At 52.0% G+C, this 20594-nt stretch overlaps 1 protein-coding gene across 1 annotated transcript in view; it reads right to left on the bottom strand.

The window, feature by feature from the left end:
- Window positions 1–20594, bottom strand: part of LOC138452928 (NACHT, LRR and PYD domains-containing protein 12-like) — a 716497-nt gene that overhangs the window by 94912 nt on the left and 600991 nt on the right. The window contains exon 11 of the mRNA XM_069605289.1: window positions 11435–11605. Coding sequence (XP_069461390.1) covers window positions 11435–11605 — 171 coding nt within the window. The remainder of the gene's footprint in view (window positions 1–11434; window positions 11606–20594) is intronic.

The following is a 20594-nucleotide window of genomic DNA, read 5'->3' as shown; positions in this document are numbered from 1 at the left end:
CTAGCTTCCGCAGCTTGCAGTTTGGCTGCTTCAGCGCTCCACAGCAGGAGGGACATTGGACTACTCTCTCTAGCTTCCGCAGCTTGCAGCCTGGCTGCTTCAGCGCTCCACACAGCAGGAGGGACATTGGACTACTCTCTCTAGCTTCCGCAGCTTGCAGTCTGGCTGCTTCAGCGCTCCACACAGCAGGCAAGATATTAGACTACTCACTGTAGCCTCCTGCAGCTTGCAGTCTGGGTGCTTCAGCGCCCCGCACAGCAGGCAGGATATTAGACTACTCATTCTAGCTTCCGCAGCTTGCAGTCTGGCTGCTTTAGCGCTCCGCACAGCAGGCGGGACTTTGGACTACTCACTCTAGCTGGCACAGCTTGCAGTGTGGGTGCTTCAGCGCTCCGCTCAGCAGGCAGGACATTGGACTACTCACTCTAGCTTCCGCAGCTTGCAGTTTGGGTGCTTCAGTGCTCCGCACAGCAGGCGGGACATTGGACTACTCACTCTAGCGTCCACAGCTTGCAGTCTGGGTACTTCAGCGCTCCGCACAGCAGGCGGGACATTGGACTACTCACTCTAGCTGGCACAGCTTGCAGTCTGGCTGCTTCAGAGCTCCACACAGCAGGCAGGACATTGGACTACTCACTCTAGCTTCTGCAGCTTGCAGTCTGGCTGCTTCATCGCTCTGCACAGCAGGCGGGACATTGGACTACTCACTCTAGTTTCCGCAGCTTGCAGTCTGGCTGCTTCAGTGCACCGCACAGCAGGAGGGACATTGGACTACTCTCTCTACCTTGTGCAGCTTGTAGTCTGGCTGCTTCAGCGCTCCACACAGCAGGCGGGACATTGGACTACTCACTCTAGTTTCCGCAGCTTGCAGTCTGGTTGCTTCAGTGCACCGCACAGCAGGAGGGACATTGGACTACTCACTCTACCTTGTGCAGCTTGCAGTCTGGCTGCTTCAGTGCACCACACAGCAGGAGGGACATTGGACTACTCTCGCTACCTTGTGCAGCTTGCAGTCTGGCTCCTTCAGTGCTCTACGCAACAGGCGGGACATCGGACTACTCACTCTAGCTTATGCAGCTTGCAGTCTGGCTGCTTCAGCACTCTACACAGCAGGCGGGACTTTGGACTACTAACTCTAGCTTCCACAGCTTGCAGTCTGGCTTCTTCAGCGCTCTACACAGCAGGCGGGACATTGGACTACTCACTCTAGCTTTCGCAGCTTGCAGTCTGGCTGCTGCAGCGCTCCGCTCAGCAGGCAGGACATTGGACTACTCACTCTAGCTTCCGCAGCTTGCAGTTTGGGTGCTTCAGTGCTCCGCACAGCAGGCGGGACATTGGACTACTCACTCTAGCGTCCACAGCTTGCAGTCTGGGTACTTCAGCGCTCCGCACAGCAGGCGGGACATTGGACTACTCACTCTAGCTGGCACAGATTGCAGTCTGGCTGCTTCAGAGCTCCACACAGCAGGCAGGACATTGGACTACTCACTCTAGCTTCTGCAGCTTGCAGTCTGGCTGCTTCATCGCTCTGCACAGCAGGCGGGACATTGGACTACTCACTCTAGTTTCCGCAGCTTGCAGTCTGGCTGCTTCAGTGCACGGCACAGCAGGAGGGACATTGGACTACTCTCTCTACCTTGTGCAGCTTGTAGTCTGGCTGCTTCAGCGCTCCACACAGCAGGCGGGACATTGGACTACTCACTCTAGCTTCCGCAGCTTGCAGTCTGGTTGCTTCAGTGCACCGCACAGCAGGAGGGACATTGGACTACTCACTCTACCTTGTGCAGCTTGCAGTTTGGCTGCTTCAGTGCACCACACAGCAGGAGGGACATTGGACTACTCTCTCTACCTTGTGCAGCTTGCAGTCTGGCTCCTTCAGTGCTCTACGCAACAGGCGGGACATCGGACTACTCACTCTAGCTTACGCAGCTTGCAGTCTGGCTGCTTCAGCACTCTACACAGCAGGCGGGACTTTGGACTACTAACTCTAGCTTCCGCAGCTTGCAGTCTGGCTTCTTCAGCGCTCTACACAGCAGGCGGGACATTGGACTACTCACTCTAGCTTTCGCAGCTTGCAGTCTGGCTGCTGCAGCGCTCCGCACAACAGGTGGGACATTGGACTACTCACTCTAGTGTCCGCAGCTTGCAGTCTGGGTGCTTCAGCGCTCCGCACAGCAGGTGGGACATTGGACTACTCACTCTAGTGTCCGCAGCTTGCAGTCTGGGTGCTTCAGCGCTCCGCACAGCAGGCGGGACATTGGACTACTCACTCTAGCTGGCACAGCTTGCAGTCTGGCTGCTTCAGCGCTCCACACAGCAGGCAGGACATTGGACTACTCACTCTAGCTTCTGCAGCTTGCAGTCGGGGTGCTTCAGCGCTCCACACAGCAGGCAAGATATTACACTACTCACTGTAGCCTCCTGCAGCTTGCAGTCTGGGTGCTTCAGCGCCCCGCACAGCAGGCAGGATATTAGACTACTCATTCTAGCTTCCGCAGCTTGCAGTCTGGCTGCTTTAGCGCTCCGCACAGCAGGCGGGACATTGGACTACTCACTCTAGCTTCCGCAGCTTGCAGTCTGGCTGCTTCAGCGCTCTGCACAGCAGGCAGGACATTAGACTACTCACTCTAGCTTCCGCAACTTGCAGTCTGGCTGCTTCAGCGCTCCGCACAGCAGGCGGGACATTAGACTACTCACTCTAGCTTCCGCAGCTTGCGGTCTGGGTGCTTCAGCGCTCCGCACAGCAGGCGGGACATTGGACCACTCACTCTAGCTTCCGCAGCTTGCAGTCTGGCTGCTTCAGCGCTCCGCACAGCAGGCGGGACATTGGACCACTCACTCTTGCTTCCGCAGCTTGCAGTCTGGCTGCTTCAGCGCTCCACACACCAGGAGGGACATTGGACCACTCTCTCTAGCTTCTGCAGCTTGCAGTCTGGCTGCTTCAGCGCTCCACACAGCAGGCAGGATATTAGACTACTCACTCTAGCTTCCGCAGCTTGTAGTCTGGCTGCTTCAGCGCCCCGCACAGGAGGCAGGACATTGCACTACTCACTCTAGCTTCCGCAGCTTGCAGTTTGCCTGCTTCAGCGCTCCACACAGCAGGAGGGACATTGGACTACTCTCTCTAGCTTCCGCAGCTTGCAGTCTGGCTGCTTCAGCGCTCCACACAGCAGGAGGGACATTGGACTACTCTCTCTAGCTTCCGCAGCTTGCAGTCTGGCTGCTTCAGCGCTCCACACAGCAGGCAAGATATTAGACTACTCACTGTAGCCTCCTGCAGCTTGCAGTCTGGGTGCTTCAGCGCCCCGCACAGCAGGCAGGATATTAGACTACTCATTCTAGCTTCCGCAGCTTGCAGTCTGGCTGCTTTAGCGCTCCGCACAGCAGGCGGGACTTTGGACTACTCACTCTAGCTGGCACAGCTTGCAGTGTGGGTGCTTCAGCGCTCCGCTCAGCAGGCAGGACATTGGACTACTCACTCTAGCTTCCGCAGCTTGCAGTTTGGGTGCTTCAGTGCTCCGCACAGCAGGCGGGACATTGGACTACTCACTCTAGCGTCCACAGCTTGCAGTCTGGGTACTTCAGCGCTCCGCACAGCAGGCGGGACATTGGACTACTCACTCTAGCTGGCACAGCTTGCAGTCTGGCTGCTTCAGAGCTCCACACAGCAGGCAGGACATTGGACTACTCACTCTAGCTTCTGCAGCTTGCAGTCTGGCTGCTTCATCGCTCTGCACAGCAGGCGGGACATTGGACTACTCACTCTAGTTTCCGCAGCTTGCAGTCTGGCTGCTTCAGTGCACCGCACAGCAGGAGGGACATTGGACTACTCTCTCTACCTTGTGCAGCTTGTAGTCTGGCTGCTTCAGCGCTCCACACAGCAGGCGGGACATTGGACTACTCACTCTAGTTTCCGCAGCTTGCAGTCTGGTTGCTTCAGTGCACCGCACAGCAGGAGGGACATTGGACTACTCACTCTACCTTGTGCAGCTTGCAGTCTGGCTGCTTCAGTGCACCACACAGCAGGAGGGACATTGGACTACTCTCTCTACCTTGTGCAGCTTGCAGTCTGGCTCCTTCAGTGCTCTATGCAACAGGCGGGACATCGGACTACTCACTCTAGCTTACACAGCTTGCAGTCTGGCTGCTTCAGCACTCTACACAGCAGGCGGGACTTTGGACTACTAACTCTAGCTTCCGCAGCTTGCAGTCTGGCTTCTTCAGCGCTCTACACAGCAGGCGGGACATTGGACTACTCACTCTAGCTTTCGCAGCTTGCAGTCTGGCTGCTGCAGCGCTCCGCTCAGCAGGCAGGACATTGGACTACTCACTCTAGCTTCCGCAGCTTGCAGTTTGGGTGCTTCAGTGCTCCGCACAGCAGGCGGGACATTGGACTACTCACTCTAGCGTCCACAGCTTGCAGTCTGGGTACTTCAGCGCTCCGCACAGCAGGCGGGACATTGGACTACTCACTCTAGCTGGCACAGCTTGCAGTCTGGCTGCTTCAGAGCTCCACACAGCAGGCAGGACATTGGACTACTCACTCTAGCTTCTGCAGCTTGCAGTCTGGCTGCTTCATCGCTCTGCACAGCAGGCGGGACATTGGACTACTCACTCTAGTTTCCGCAGCTTGCAGTCTGGCTGCTTCAGTGCACGGCACAGCAGGAGGGACATTGGACTACTCTCTCTACCTTGTGCAGCTTGTAGTCTGGCTGCTTCAGCGCTCCACACAGCAGGCGGGACATTGGACTACTCACTCTAGTTTCCGCAGCTTGCAGTCTGGGTGCTTCAGTGCACCGCACAGCAGGAGGGACATTGGACTACTCACTCTACCTTGTGCAGCTTGCAGTCTGGCTGCTTCAGTGCACCACACAGCAGGAGGGACATTGGACTACTCTCTCTACCTTGTGCAGCTTGCAGTCTGGCTCCTTCAGTGCTCTACGCAACAGGCGGGACATCGGACTACTCACTCTAGCTTACGCAGCTTGCAGTCTGGCTGCTTCAGCACTCTACACAGCAGGCGGGACTTTGGACTACTAACTCTAGCTTCCGCAGCTTGCAGTCTGGCTTCTTCAGCGCTCTACACAGCAGGCGGGACATTGGACTACTCACTCTAGCTTTCGCAGCTTGCAGTCTGGCTGCTGCAGCGCTCCGCACAACAGGTGGGACATTGGACTACTCACTCTAGTGTCCGCAGCTTGCAGTCTGGGTGCTTCAGCGCTCCGCACAGCAGGTGGGACATTGGACTACTCACTCTAGTGTCCGCAGCTTGCAGTCTGGGTGCTTCAGCGCTCCGCACAGCAGGCGGGACATTGGACTACTCACTCTAGCTGGCACAGCTTGCAGTCTGGCTGCTTCAGCGCTCCACACAGCAGGCAGGACATTGGACTACTCACTCTAGCTTCTGCAGCTTGCAGTCGGGGTGCTTCAGCACCCCGCACAGGAGGCAGGATGTTGGACTACTCACTCTAGATTCTGCAGCTTGCAGTCTGGCTGCTTCATCGCTCTGAACAGCAGACGGGACATTGGTCTACTCACTCCAGTTTCCGCAGCTTGCAGTCTGGCTGCTTCAGTGCACCGCACAGCAGGAGGGACATTGGACTACTCTTTCTACCTGGTGCAGCTTGCAGTCTGGCTGCTTCAGTGCACCGCACAGCAGGAGGGACATTGGACTACTCACTCTACCTTGTGCAGCTTGCAGTCTGGCTGCTTCAGTGCACTGCACAGCAGGAGGGACATTGGACTACTCTCTCTACCTTGTGCAGCTTGCAGTCTGGCTGCTTCAGTGCTCTACGCAACAGGCGGGACATCGGACTACTCACTCTAGCTTACGCAGCTTGCAGTCTGGCTGCTTCAGCACTCTACACAGCAGGCGGGACTTTGGACTACTCACTCGAGCTTCGGTAGCTTGCAGTCTGGCTGCTTCAGCGCTCCACACAGGAGGCAGGATGTTGGACTACTCACTCTAGCTTCTGCAGCTTTCAGTCTGGCTGCTTCAGTGCTCTGCACAGCAGGCGGGACATTGGACTACTCACTCTAGCTTCCGCAGCTTGCACTCTGGGTACTTCAGTGGACCGCACAGGAGGCGGAACATTGGCCTACTCACTCTAGCTTCGGCAGTTTGCAGTCTGGCTGCTTCAGCGCTTTGCACAGCAGGCGGGACATTGGACTACTCACTCTAGCTTCTGCAGCTTGCAGTCTGGCTGCTTCAGCGCTCTGCACAGCAGGCGGGACATTGGACTACTCACTCTAGCTTCCGCAGCTTGCAGTCTGGGTGCTTCAGCGCTCCACACAGCAGGCGGGACATTGGACTACTCAATCAAGTTTCCGCAGCTTGCAGTCTGGCTGCTTCAGCGCCCCGCACAGGAGGCAGGATATTAGACTACTCACTTGAGCTTCGGTAGCTTGCAGTCTGGCTGCTTCAGCGCTCCACACAGCAGGCAGGATATTAGACTACTCACTCAAGTTTCCGCAGCTTGCAGTCTGGCTGCTTCAGTGCTCTGCACAGCAAGCGGGACATTGGACTACTCACTCTAGCTTCCGCAGCTTGCAGTCTGGGTGCTTCAGCGCCCTGCACAGGAGGCAGGATATTGGACTACTCACTCAAGTTTCCGCAGCTTGCAGTCTGGGTGCTTCAGCACTCCGCACAGCAGGCGGGACATTGGAAAACTCACTCTAGCTTCCGCAGCTTGCAGTCGGGGTGCTTCAGCACCCTGCACACGAGGCAGGACATTGCACTACTCACTCTAGCTTCCGCAGCTTGCAGTCTGGCTGCTTCAGCGCTCCACACAACAGGAGGGACATTGGACTACTCTCTCTAGCTTCCGCAGCTTGCAGTCTGGCTGCTTCAGCGCTCCACACAGCAGGAGGGACATTGGACTACTCTCCCTAGCTTCCGCAGCTTGCAGTCTGGCTGCTTCAGTGCTCCACACAGCAGGCAGGATATTAGACTACTCACTCTAGCTTCCGCAGCTTGCAGTCTGGGTGCTTCAGCGCCCCGCACAGGAGGCAGGATATTGGACTACTCACTCAAGTTTCTGCAGCTTGCAGTCTGGGTGCTTCAGCACTCCGCACAGCAGGCGGGACATTGGAAAACTCACTCTAGCTTCCGCAGCTTGCAGTCGGGGTGCTTCAGCGCCCCGCACAGGAGGCAGGACATTGCACTACTCACTCTAGCTTCCGCAGCTTGCAGTCTGGCTGCTTCAGCGCTCCACACAGCAGGAGGGACATTGGACTACTCTCTCTACCTTGTGCAGCTTGCAGTCTGGCTGCTTCAGCGCTCCACACAGCAGGAGGGACATTGGACTACTCTCTCTAGCTTCCGCAGCTTGCAGTCTGGCTGCTTCAGCGCTCCACACAGCAGGCAGGATATTAGACTACTCACTGTAGCTGCCGCAGCTTGCTGTCTGGGTGCTTCAGCACCCCGCACAGCAGGCAGGATATTAGACTACTCACTCAAGTTTCCGCAGCTTGCAGTCTGGCTGCTTCAGCGCTCCACACAGCAGGCAGGACATTGGACTACTCACTCTAGCTTCCGCAGCTTGCAGTCTGGCTGCTTCAGCGCTCCACACAGCAGGCAGGATATTAGACTACTCACTGTAGCTGCCGCAGCTTGCAGTCTGGCTGCTTCAGCGCTCCACACAGCAGGCAGGACATTGGACTACTCACTCAAGTTTCCGCAGCTTGCAGTCTGGCTGCTTCAGCGCTCCACAAAGCAGGCAGGACATTGGACTACTCACTCTAGCTTCCGCAGCTTGCAGTCTGGGTGCTTCAGCGCTCCACACAGCAGGCGGGCCCATTGGACTACTCACTCAAGTTTCCGCAGCTTGCAGTCTGGCTGCTTCAGCGCCCCGCACAGGAGGCAGGATATTAGACTACTCATTCGAGCTTCGGTAGCTTGCAGTCTGGCTGCTTCAGTGCTCCACACAGCAGGCAGGATATTAGACTACTCACTCAAGTTTCCACAGCTTGCAGTCTGGCTGCTTCAGCGCTCTGCACAGCAGGCGGGACATTGGACTACTCACTCTAGCTTCCGCAGCTTGCAGTCTGGGTGCTTCAGCGCCCCGCACAGGAGGCAGGATATTGGACTACTCACTCAAGTTTCCGCAGCTTGCAGTCTGGGTGCTTCAGCGCTCCGCACAGTAGGCGGGACATTGCACTACTCACTCTAGCTTCCGCAGCTTGCAGTCTGGCTGCTTCAGTGCTCCACACAGCAGGAGGGACATTGGACTACTCTCTCTAGCTTCCGCAGCTTGCAGTCTGGCTGCTTCAGCGCTCCACACAGCAGGAGGGACATTGGACTACTCTCTCTAGCTTCCGCAGCTTGCAGTCTGGCTGCTTCAGCGCTCCACACAGCAGGAGGGACATTGGACTACTCTCTCTAGCTTCCGCAGCTTGCAGTCTGGGTGCTTCAGCGCCCCACACAGGAGGCAGGATATTGGACTACTCACTCAAGTTTCCGCAGCTTGCAGTCTGGGTGCTTCAGCGCTCCGCACAGCAGGCGGGACATTGGAAAACTCACTCTAGCTTCCGCAGCTTGCAGTCGGGGTGCTTCAGCGCCCCGCACAGGAGGCAGGACATTGCACTACTCACTCTAGCTTCCGCAGCTTGCAGTTTGGCTGCTTCAGCGCTCCACACAGCAGGAGGGACATTGGACTACTCTCTCTAGCTTCCGCAGCTTGCAGTCTGGCTGCTTCAGCGCTCCACACAGCAGGAGGGACATTGGACTACTCTCTCTAGCTTCCGCAGCTTGCAGTCTGGCTGCTTCAGCGCTCCACACAGCAGGCAAGATATTAGACTACTCACTGTAGCCTCCTGCAGCTTGCAGTCTGGGTGCTTCAGCGCCCCGCACAGCAGGCAGGATATTAGACTACTCATTCTAGCTTCCGCAGCTTGCAGTCTGGCTGCTTTAGCGCTCCGCACAGCAGGCGGGACATTGGACTACTCACTCTAGCTTCCGCAGCTTGCAGTCTGGCTGCTTCAGCGCTCTGCACAGCAGGCAGGACATTAGACTACTCACTCTAGCTTCTGCAACTTGCAGTCTGGCTGCTTCAGCGCTCCGCACAGCAGGCGGGACATTAGACTACTCACTCTAGCTTCCGCAGCTTGCGGTCTGGGTGCTTCAGCGCTCCGCACAGCAGGCGGGACATTGGACCACTCACTCTAGCTTCCGCAGCTTGCAGTCTGGCTGCTTCAGCGCTCCGCACAGCAGGCGGGACATTGGACCACTCACTCTTGCTTCCGCAGCTTGCAGTCTGGCTGCTTCAGCGCTCCACACACCAGGAGGGACATTGGACCACTCTCTCTAGCTTCTGCAGCTTGCAGTCTGGCTGCTTCAGCGCTCCACACAGCAGGCAGGATATTAGACTACTCACTCTAGCTTCCGCAGCTTGTAGTCTGGCTGCTTCAGCGCCCCGCACAGGAGGCAGGACATTGCACTACTCACTCTAGCTTCCGCAGCTTGCAGTTTGGCTGCTTCAGCGCTCCACACAGCAGGAGGGACATTGGACTACTCTCTCTAGCTTCCGCAGCTTGCAGTCTGGCTGCTTCAGCGCTCCACACAGCAGGAGGGACATTGGACTACTCTCTCTAGCTTCCGCAGCTTGCAGTCTGGCTGCTTCAGCGCTCCACACAGCAGGCAAGATATTAGACTACTCACTGTAGCCTCCTGCAGCTTGCAGTCTGGGTGCTTCAGCGCCCCGCACAGCAGGCAGGATATTAGACTACTCATTCTAGCTTCCGCAGCTTGCAGTCTGGCTGCTTTAGCGCTCCGCACAGCAGGCGGGACATTGGACTACTCACTCTAGCTTCCGCAGCTTGCAGTCTGGCTGCTTCAGCGCTCTGCACAGCAGGCAGGACATTAGACTACTCACTCTAGCTTCCGCAACTTGCGGTCTGGCTGCTTCAGCGCTCCGCACAGCAGGCGGGACATTAGACTACTCACTCTAGCTTCCGCAGCTTGCGGTCTGGCTGCTTCAGCGCTCCGCACAGCAGGCGGGACATTGGACCACTCACTCTAGCTTCCGCAGCTTGCAGTCTGGCTGCTTCAGCGCTCCGCACAGCAGGCGGGACATTGGACCACTCACTCTTGCTTCCGCAGCTTGCAGTCTGGCTGCTTCAGCGCTCCACACACCAGGAGGGACATTGGACCACTCTCTCTAGCTTCTGCAGCTTGCAGTCTGGCTGCTTCAGCGCTCCACACAGCAGGCAGGATATTAGACTACTCACTCTAGCTTCCGCAGCTTGTAGTCTGGCTGCTTCAGCGCCCCGCACAGCAGACAGGATATTAGACTACTCACTCTAGCTTCCGCAGCTTGCAGTCTGGGTGCTTCAGCGCCCCGCACGGCAGGCGGGATATTAGACTACTCACTCTAGCTTCTGCAGCTTGCAGTCTGGCTGCTTCAGCGCTCCGCACAGCAGGCGGGACATTGGACTACTCACTCTAGCTTCCGCAGCTTGCAGTCTGGCTGCTTCAGCGCTCCGCACAGCAGGCAGGACATTGGACTACTCACTCTAGCTTCCGCAGCTTGCAGTCTGGCTGCTTCAGCGCTCCGCACAGCACGCAGGACATTAGACTACTCACTCAAGTTTCCGCAGCTTGCGGTCTGGGTGCTTCAGCGCCCCGCACAGCAGGCAGGACATTGGACCAATCACTCTAGTTTCCGCAGCTTGCGGTCTGGCTGCTTCAGCGCTCCGCACAGCAGGCGGGACATTGGACCACTCACTCTAGTTTCCGCAGCTTGCGGTCTGGGTGCTTCAGCACTCCGCACAGCAGGCGGGACATTGGACCACTCACTCTAGCTTCCGCAGCTTGCAGTCTGGCTGCTTCAGCGCTCCGCACAGCAGGCGGGACATTGGACCACTCACTCTAGCTTCCGCAGCTTGCAGTCTGGGTGCTTCAGCGCTCCGCACAGCAGGCGGGACATTGACCTACTCACTCTAGCTTCCGCAGCTTGCAGTCTGGCTGCTTCAGCGCTCCACACAGCAGGAGGGACATTGGACTACTCTCTCTAGCTTCCGCAGCTTGCAGTCTGGCTGCTTCAGCACTCCACACAGCAGGCGGGACATTGACCTACTCACTCTAGCTTCCGCAGCTTGCAGTCTGGCTGCTTCAGCGCTCCACACAGCAGGAGGAACATTGGACTACTCTCTCTAGCTTCCGCAGCTTGCAGTCTGGCTGCTTCAGCGCTCCACACAGCAGGCAAGATATTAGACTACTCACTCTAGCTACCGCAGCTTGCAGTCTGGGTGCTTCAGCGCCCCGCACAGCAGGCGGGATATTAGACTACTCACTCTAGCTTCTGCAGCTTGCAGTCTGGCTGCTTCAGCGCACCGCACAGCAGGCGGGACATTCGACTACTCACTCTAGCTTCCGCAGCTTGCAGTCTGGGTGCTTCAGCGCTCCGCACAGCAGGCGGGACATTGACCTACTCACTCTAGCTTCCGCAGCTTGCAATCTGGGTGCTTCAGCGCTCCACACAGCAGGATTAAGCCTTCATCGTACAGTTCAAGTTCGTTCAGGTTCAGTTTGAGCAAAGACGGATTCTTGATGAGGAACATGGCAAGATCTGCGCAGGCGACATCAGTCATCTCACTCTCCCGAAGGCTAAGAAAGGTGAGAGCAAGAGAAAGGCGACAACATGTCAATCGAATTACAATGCACAGGATAACATCTGGAGAGTACAAATCACCACAGTTCCACTCTTCAGCTCAGAAGACAATGTAACCCCTCAGCCCACAGCTCTCCTCTGAGGTGAAGAAGAAAAAGAGGCGAGTTGATCTACTGTATACAAGCAATAACATATAAGAGTCTGCAAAGCAGCCAGAAAAGAAGTGAGTCAGTGGGAACACTTACACAGTGCCTCTAGGCACTGGCTGTATGAGAGTACACCCTGCTGGTCTCCTGGCGGTAAATCTGCCAGGATACCACCAAATGCTATTACCATATCCGTCACTCGATCCGGCGGCATAACTGCTGCATTACGCGTGCTAGAGTGACAGTGTAAATCCCCATTTATGGAGTCCCATGGGGGGATTTGCCGTCATTACCGCAATTACAGCATTTTCAGCCGGTAAAGCGCCTGCCTTACCTCCAGCTTTTAGCTGGTGGTTACTCAGGTGTTCCACTGGCAAACCTATAGTCAGCTAGTCCAGTAAAGTGCTGGTATATGTTAATACCGGCACTTTAATAGCAGACCGGCCAACCTATAATGATGCCCATCATCCTTATTGTGAGTGGGACTCCACTCACACAGGTGTTGGCTGTGTGACAAAGCGCAGACGATGGAGTTGCCAATGGGGCTGGGTGCTACTGCTACCACAAGCCATGTGATGCAGCACCTGGGCAGCTGGGGAAAATCCTCAGGCTACCCTCACCAAACCATGCCCGGAAGGCATGGGCTTGTCACATTTCTGCCTTTCAAAGGTAATTTCCCTTTAAGGGACCAGTTAGAGGAAGGATCCTGTGGAGTAGGGTCTCCTTGGGGGATGAAGTCACATCCAAGCTTCCATCTGCTCGTATAATAGAGCCGCAGCTAGAACAGACCTGAGGCAGAAAGCTCGAGCAGTTGTAGAATTGCCTTACAATTCTCCACAGACATACGTATCACAAGGTTAATCAGGTATTTCCCAAGGAGGAGGTGAGTGTGTGGCAAGCAGATAGAGAGCTAGCCAAATCAAAGCTGTAAGCCATCCCCAGTGTTAGGCAGAATCACATGCAGTACCCTTCGGTTACGTGGTAGCAGTGGCTGAGCAGCCAGACTTATCTCAAGAGTTTAGTGAGCAGTAGAACAGGTTACACAAAGGACCAACAAATACACTGATTCAAATAGACACTTAAGGTTTCTTGGTAAAAGAATATACATTTATTTACTCAGTCAGTTTGAAAAGATTACATTAGCAAGATTAGCTCAATATCACACACTAATAAACCACAAATACACAACCGGTAAGTAAATGAACAAGTTTAGGTCCCCTGAAGTGGGAGCAAAATGGCACTTCAGATATTTAATAAAGGGGTAAAAAGACAAGGTTATAGGAATAGACAGCCCAAATACATTCATAGGCAGGGCAAAGGGTTTCAATTAACTACAAACAGCAATTCTTCTCAATAGGCCTTGGCCAAAGTCAATGTTTCAGAGTCTTTGTATAGGATAGCACAGTTCTGGTAGATAACAGTTAAGTCTTTACCACAGAGTTTAAAAGAGTTTGGCTAGGCGAAAAGTTACATATGTTTAGGGAAGGACAAGCCTTCGAAGTTGAGAAAGTTTCCAAGAACATTCGCGATGGCCAAAAAGATTTCCGGACCGCGTTTGCACAGTACATTTTCAATGAAGAAGAGCTGTAGCTGAGGCACTTGTTCCTGGCAGTTCGAGCAGATCTTGCTGTTCCTGAGCTTCAGTCGTGGGGACAAGAAGGAGGATGTCGGGAGGTTCCTGAACTGCCCAGGGATGAGCCAAAAAGCTTTATCAAGACGTTAGTTTAAGGTGTGAGACGAGCTGGTTTCCTTCCCTCTGGCTATCCGGTGTTCTACAGCACTCTGATGAAAATTCGACCAGATGGGGAAGATGTCCAGGTGGCTTACGAGTTGGTTGTTCCCACCAAAATCAAGGGAAGAAGTTAACCTTGAAAGGCTTTTCTGTCGATGGAGTTTCGGGCAATTCAGACCTGCAGCAGGGCTTCACCAGTCATCCAGGAGTTGCAGCAGTTCTCTTCCTTCAGCTCGTCTTCGGTTCTTTCGTTCCAATGGTCGACTCTGCTTTCCAAGTCCCAGAGACCTGCTTTTAAACAGTTTTCCCCCATTCATTCCAGCCTGGCTGTCACTCACACAGCAGGGTGGCTGTCCTTGCCGGACAGCCAGCCGGCCAATCACGCCAGAGTGCATTCAGGTCTCCTAGGAGACTAAGCACAGGGAGTTTCGGGCACCTCCCTCACATCCTGTCCACCCCAGACACTCAGGCGCCATACATTTGGAAAAAGAGTGCACGAAGAAGGTGAAAGTGTGGAACAATACATCACAACTCTGAGGACATTTTCCAGAACATGCAACTTTAAAAATCAATTTGACGAGCCATTAAGAGATCAATTCATGTTAGAGTGCAACAGTGCAAAGGTTAGAGAAAAGTTGTGATCAGAAGATGATCCCCCCTCTGGATACCGTCTTAAGAGTGGCTAAAGAAGTGGAGCATACAGAAAAATGTGTCTGCATATTAGAAAACAGAATGAAAGATGCAAACTTAAAGACTGAGATCACACCACAGCCTGCAAATCTATCCAGGATGAATGATGCAAAATCTACTGTCAATGATAATGCAGTGAAACGGGAAACGGTAGATGGAATGCAAAAAATCCACGTGGAGAGATGACAGGAGAGGTAGAACGTCTTTTTGCACTAGCAGAAGAAGTCTGAGGAGGAGCAACCCCAGCAGATGTTTTAGGTGCAATAGTGCGAATCATTGGGCGGACAACCCAGAAGGGCCAGCTGTAAAAATCATCTGTAGAACATGCAAAGTAAAAGGACATTTCTCGAGATGCTGCAGAACGAAGAAGGCTTCCACCAATTGGATTGGAAGTGACCATAGTGAAGAAGAGAGCGAAGAATGTATATCCGTGGTAGTTGATGAAAATGAAGAAGAGATAGACAGCCCCAAAGCCCTTATATCTGTGGACGACACAGCTATGTTCATGATGATTGACTCTGGTGTCAAATACAATGTATTACCCCAACGTGAGTGGAATAAAATGGGTCAGTGAATATCAATCCCAAAGCATATGGTGGTGCAGAGATTGACTTGATTGATGGTTCTAGGCTGTTTTGAAATTCAGGGAGCGAGAAGCCAAGGGCAAAGTGTATGTGACCAAGAGAGGGTACACTCCCTTGCTGAGTTGAACACACCAAAGAAATCTCAAGTCAAACTGGATTCCAATGCTGAGGAAACAGTACTTGCTGTAGGAAGCGTCAGCAACAGAGAAATAGTGATGAATGAAGTTTTCAGGGATACGATAGGTTGTCCACGCGGGTTTGTACACAAGATCAAAATGAAAGATAACTGCAAACCAGCAGTGCAGAAACGACGCGACATTACCTTATTGATGAGAGAAGAGGTAAAATTAGAATGAAAGAATTTGGAAAGTCAAGGAATCATAGAAAACACAGATGCAGCAGAATGGGTTTCCCATTTAGTAGTTTTGAGGAAGAAAACAGTGAAACTTAGAATTTTTGTCGACATGAGAGAACTTAACAAGTGCATAGTTCTGGAGAGACTCCCACTACCCAACATACAGGAAATCATATCAACAATAGACCCTGCGAAATTCTTCTCAACCTTGGATCTCACATCTGCTTATCATCAGGTGAAGCTACACAATGAATCCAAGTGTCTCACAGTATTTATCATGCCTGAAGGTCTGTTTCAATATGAGCGAATGCCATTCGGGTTGTTTCCACCGCCTCAGTATTTCAGAAAGTCTTGCATAAACTATTTGGTAGAGATGAAGTTATTCTGTGCTTCCAAGATGACATTTTGGTTTATGGAGACAACTTGAAGGTTCACGATGAAAGACTTGACAGAGTATTCATGAGATTACATGCAGGAGGTATGACTCTAAGTCAAGAGAAATGCAAAATCATTAGACAATAAATCAAATATCTAGGACACATTATTTCATCAGAAGGAATACGTCCCAAAAGACAACTTGCAGAAGCAATCGAAAATGTGCCTAAACCAAGTTCTTGCGTAGAAGTTCGAACATTCCTGGGAATGGCGGAGTATCACTCCAAATTCATTCGAAATTTTGTGAAATATACCACATCCATGCATGAAATTATCAATGGGAAAAGTGTGTTCGTATGTAAAAGGGATTCAAAGAAGAATTTGTGTTCATCAAAGAGGCCCTGGCGAAAACTCCTGCATTACAGAACTTTAGGAACAACAGGAAGACAGTAATAACTACTGATGCCAGTAATGTTGGTCTAGGCGCAATTTCTGATAGCATTTGCTTCCAGATTGCTGAAGGGAGCTGAAAAGTCATATGCCACAATTGAAAAAGAAGCATTGGCAGTTAAATGGGTGGCAGAAAAATTTTGGAATTTCATCTGGGGCATGAGATTTGAATTTTGCACCGATCATAAACCTCTGGTTTAAATAATCATATCGAAAGGTTTTGATAAAGTATCAAATCGCATCAGAAGATGGTGTCTCAGATGCAGGAATACAATTGCACAGTTAAGTATTCACCTGAAGTGAAGAATTTTGCAGCAGACTGTTCATCAAGACTGACATCTTTGACAGAAATAGATAACGAGGAAAAGGAACAAGAAGTTGTTTTGTCCATAACATCTGTGCCAGTACCACAAGAGGAGTGGGAAGAAGCTATGAGACAAGACATTAAATTAAACAGACTCAAACTATAACTAGAGGGGAATATATGAAGAAGAAATCTTTTGATGATTTGCGTCTTTCTTGTTTTGGAATGTAATAGATGAATTATGTATCCAAGGAGACAAAATTATGCGAGGAGACAAAATAATTCCTCCATTCAAAGTTCGCAACAAACTTATAAATATTGCCCATGAGGGTCACCAGGGAATCGTCAAAACAAAGCAGAGAATAAGAAATGATTACTGGTGGCCAGGCTGCAATTTACAAATCGAGAGATCTGTCAGAGAATGTATCCTTTTCAATAGAAGGGGCAGAGTGTGTGTGAGTTAAAAATCCCCTATTGTCATCACAGACATCCCAGAATACCCATGGGATACATTGGGAATGGATGTTGTAGGTCCTGTATGGAGTAATGGTGTGCAATCTTTTTGCCTGGTGGTTATTGATGTATTACCTAGGGGGGTTGACGTTCTGATCAAACCCAATATAACAACCAAATCAGTCATTGAGTTTTTAGACAAAGTCTGTGGACGGGAAGGTTTCCCCAGGGTTATTGGGACGGACAATGGGTCACAATTTAGATGTAAGGAAATTATAGAATATTGTCAGAAGAACTCCATTGAGCATAAGAAAAGTGCCATATACCATCCCCAGACCAATGGAGTTGTAGAACGTTTCACTAAAATTCTCAAAGAGAGTATCAGGTGGGCTTTGGCCAATGGTAGAGACTCGGAGAGAGCAGTGAGGGAGCTGATTGTTGCTCACAGCTTTACTCCTTATTGCACCACAGGAGTTTCTCCTTTTGAACTTAGCAGAGGCAGGAAAGCCAATACCAAGCTTGTATGGGTGTTGTTGGGAAAAGATACTGCAATTGGAGACAAAGTGGAGAATATTAGTAGTAACATCAGGTGCAGTCAGTTGAGGAACAAAGAGGCACATGATCGCATTGGTATTAAGAAAGACAATGCTTTTCCCACTATAGGAGGTAAAGTAAGAATCAAACTTCCCCCTGCCTTCAGAGGGGGGTGCTGTAGATGGTCCAAACCAAGTGTGGTTTCAGAGGTCTTCAAACATGCTGTCAGAGTGGATGATGGGAGAGTATGGAACATGGAGACAGTGTTTCTGGTGAGAAAGGAAGAGAGTGTTACCAGAGAGAAAGAGAACGTTACCAGAAAATTCCAAGATGTTAGAGAATTTTCTCCCTCAGAAAATGCGAGAACACTAGAGAAACGCAAGTTTGTATTTTCCTTGCCTGGTCATGCAGCTGGGGTTTCTGTCCAGTTGAGATCGGGGAGAATTTATCAGAGATCCAAACATCTAAGGGATATGTGTAGAAGGCAGCCTGCACAGAAGTTCACCATGCTGTACATAGTTTCTTTGAGTAATCAACAGAGGTGTTCTCAATCTACATATTTGCTTCAGACTGGTTTTGTGAAGAGAATGGGTGTTAGGAAAGATTTCATATTTATATGTATTTTCCCTCCAGTTGTACACCCCCAAACATTTTGCTGCTGTTTACACACCATAGACTGATTTTGCCAGAGAAGCATAGCCTTAAACTGCACTCCTCTGGGCTTTTGCTCACTTTTAATGGGGAAACTGACATGCCCTTAAGACAGTCAGTACTGGGAGACTTCGTTTCCCTTAGTCCTTTTCCAATGTTGCAACTTTTCTGCAACATGTAACAAGTGCACAATGCACCTTCCATTACAGTGTACTTGGGTCTCATAGTCATTTCTAAAGGCTCTAGATACTCTCAATGGACTTTTTAGGAGATGTGCAGATGTGTCATGGACAGGGCTGGTGGCAGCTTATCTTTTCCTATAATTTTAACCCTTTCCTGCCATTTAAATCGCGATTACCCTGTTTGGCATGAATAGGTGGCCTGGCTCCAAAATGGCCATGCCATGAGGTTCCCTGTCCTGTCCTTTGGCCATCTTGCCCCTTTGCCTTCCCCAGGTAGAGCCGACCCGGGTCTGTTCTTATTTGGTCATGCAGTTTCCTGCAAAACGCCAAGCTTTCGCTGGCTTCTACATAGCTTGTGTTTGTGCCTCCAGGATGTGGGCTGGGGTGTCTGTCCCCAATACACATCCTGGGTGCCAGAGAGTCTGGAGTGCTGTGAATGCCTGGAACCACTGTGGTCCGTGATTGGTCCATGTATGGAGTGTGTGTTTGTAAGCAGATCTCCCATTGGGTTCTCTTCGTTTTGGCGTGAACGAGACTCTGGATAAGAGGAGGCCAAAAACACCCACTCCATCTCTGGAGTTCTCACTGAATGAAGGATAGGATCCAAGTATCCTGAAACTAAGAAGCCGAGTCGAGGAACTGCTGGTGAACTGCTGGAAGGTTTGGCACCCAGAGCCCGCTGTCGTCCCGTGGGACCCCTCTGCATCTGGTTGTCCTAGAAGGTCTGCGTAGACGCTTCGACCTATTGGAATAGTGGGACCAACTATTCTCGGCATCTTCAACAAAACCTGCAAGTAAGCCTTCTCGGAAGTGTCACTGGGCCAACCAGTGGGCTGACCAGTTTACGCAGGATCTTTATTCTGTCTCCGCTGCTGTTTCGAAGAGGCCCTCAAAACTTGGTATACTGCTAGCTCTGTGTCCCCGGCACCCTCACACCGAATTTCGAAGAAAACACTTGGCATTCCCAGGTCTAAAGTGAGATGAGTGCGCCAGGACCGGAGTAAACACGGTTACTGTGTTGCCCAGCCACGGCAACGGTCTTTGCAGGTGCGCTGCATTTGTGACCCTCTTGCCCCTGAAGCCTGCTGCAGTGAAAATGGCCTGATCCTTTCCTCAGGAAATCGCCACTGTCCCATTTGGGAATCATCGCTGTATCTTCCGAACTGAAATGTTTGGTCCGGAGTGCATCTGGGGCCGGTGAGTAACCTTAACCCTAACTAGTGGCCACTAGCACCTCCACCCTTTTTTACGCATGAGTGGCCCCTGGGGATCACTCTCCTTTCCACTGCTAGTGCGAACTAGCAAACTATTCCCGAACCTTGGAACTGCCTCTGCCTTCAAGTGGAGGCCCTCCCTAAATTGTGGGAATCTATTCTTCATCGCCTCACCCACCTTCCTGAGCTGCTAGAGACCCCTGAAGAGACCCCATTTTGCCCATTGGAACAACCGCGTGCGCTTGCATTGCATGCACTATTGAGCACAAGGCTCCTCTCTTCTTAGTGCTTGGACTGACTCTTAGTTAGGTGTATGTTTGATGTCGAAGGAGACTAAAGACTACCTGCACTGCCTGTTTCCTTCCCTTCTAGGTTGTGGACATATTTCGTGCTGTTAACCCTTTAGACCTCAATGGTCTTTTTTATATCTTGTATTGATAGAGTTGTGTTGGTTTAGTAGAATTGCTGTGATTCTTTTACTGTGTGGTGAGTTCCAAAGGCATTATAATGAATGTGTTTATATTTTTGATAAATACACCTGTCTGGGAGTAATTGGTAAGTGTCCTTGCTCTGTGTGCTCATTGAAGTCTTTCAGTCACCCTCACCCCTCCTGAGACATAGGGCCTCATTACAGGTCGGGCGGTCCGGAATTAACAGTGGCGGTAAACTCGCCGCCACTGTTAATTCTGGACCGCCCGATCCCGAGTCCTGCAGGCGGGAGGTGATGTTCCCGCCAGGTCTGACCTGGCGGGTTTAACACCGCCCGCCTGCAGGCGGACGAGGAAACACCGGCACCATCACGAGATGGTGCCGGTGTTTCCATGATCCCCGTTCCCATTGAGTCCTATATGGGAATGGGGATTTACACCATTCCGCCTCCGGAATTCCCAGGTCACCGGGGTTGTAATGCCCCGGTAATTCCGGGAATCACGGAGGCGGAATGGTAATACGAGTCCGGCGTTAACTGAGGCGGTAAAACCGCCTGGTTACCGCCGGACTCGTAATGAGGCCCATAGTCTTGACCGTCTGCCATAGCTACCTGATTGGTCTTGTCCAGAAGGTTACCCTGTTCTAAGAAACTAGGCTGGCCTTCTGAAACTCTGTCCACCAGGTCAGAGTTCAGAAATCCATCTTAACAATGGGATGTGTAGGGGGGCGCTGTTGAGCGTTGAACAAGATGGCCGCCTGAGCGTTCCTCTCCATGGCAGGCAGATCTTATCATCCTTCCTTTGGCGCCTTCCTGCCTGGTACTCTGCCCTGGAGGGCACAACTCTGCTTATTGAAGATATTGGGCACCATCCGCCCCGATCCTGAT

The sequence above is a fragment of the Ambystoma mexicanum genome, chromosome 4p, assembly GCF_040938575.1.
Source record: "Ambystoma mexicanum isolate Mex_15411 chromosome 4p, UKY_AmexF1_1, whole genome shotgun sequence".
In the NCBI taxonomy this organism is placed as follows: Eukaryota; Metazoa; Chordata; class Amphibia; order Caudata; family Ambystomatidae; genus Ambystoma; species Ambystoma mexicanum.
Note: the sequence above shows the minus strand (reverse complement) of the source record. Positions and strands in the feature narration are given on the sequence as shown.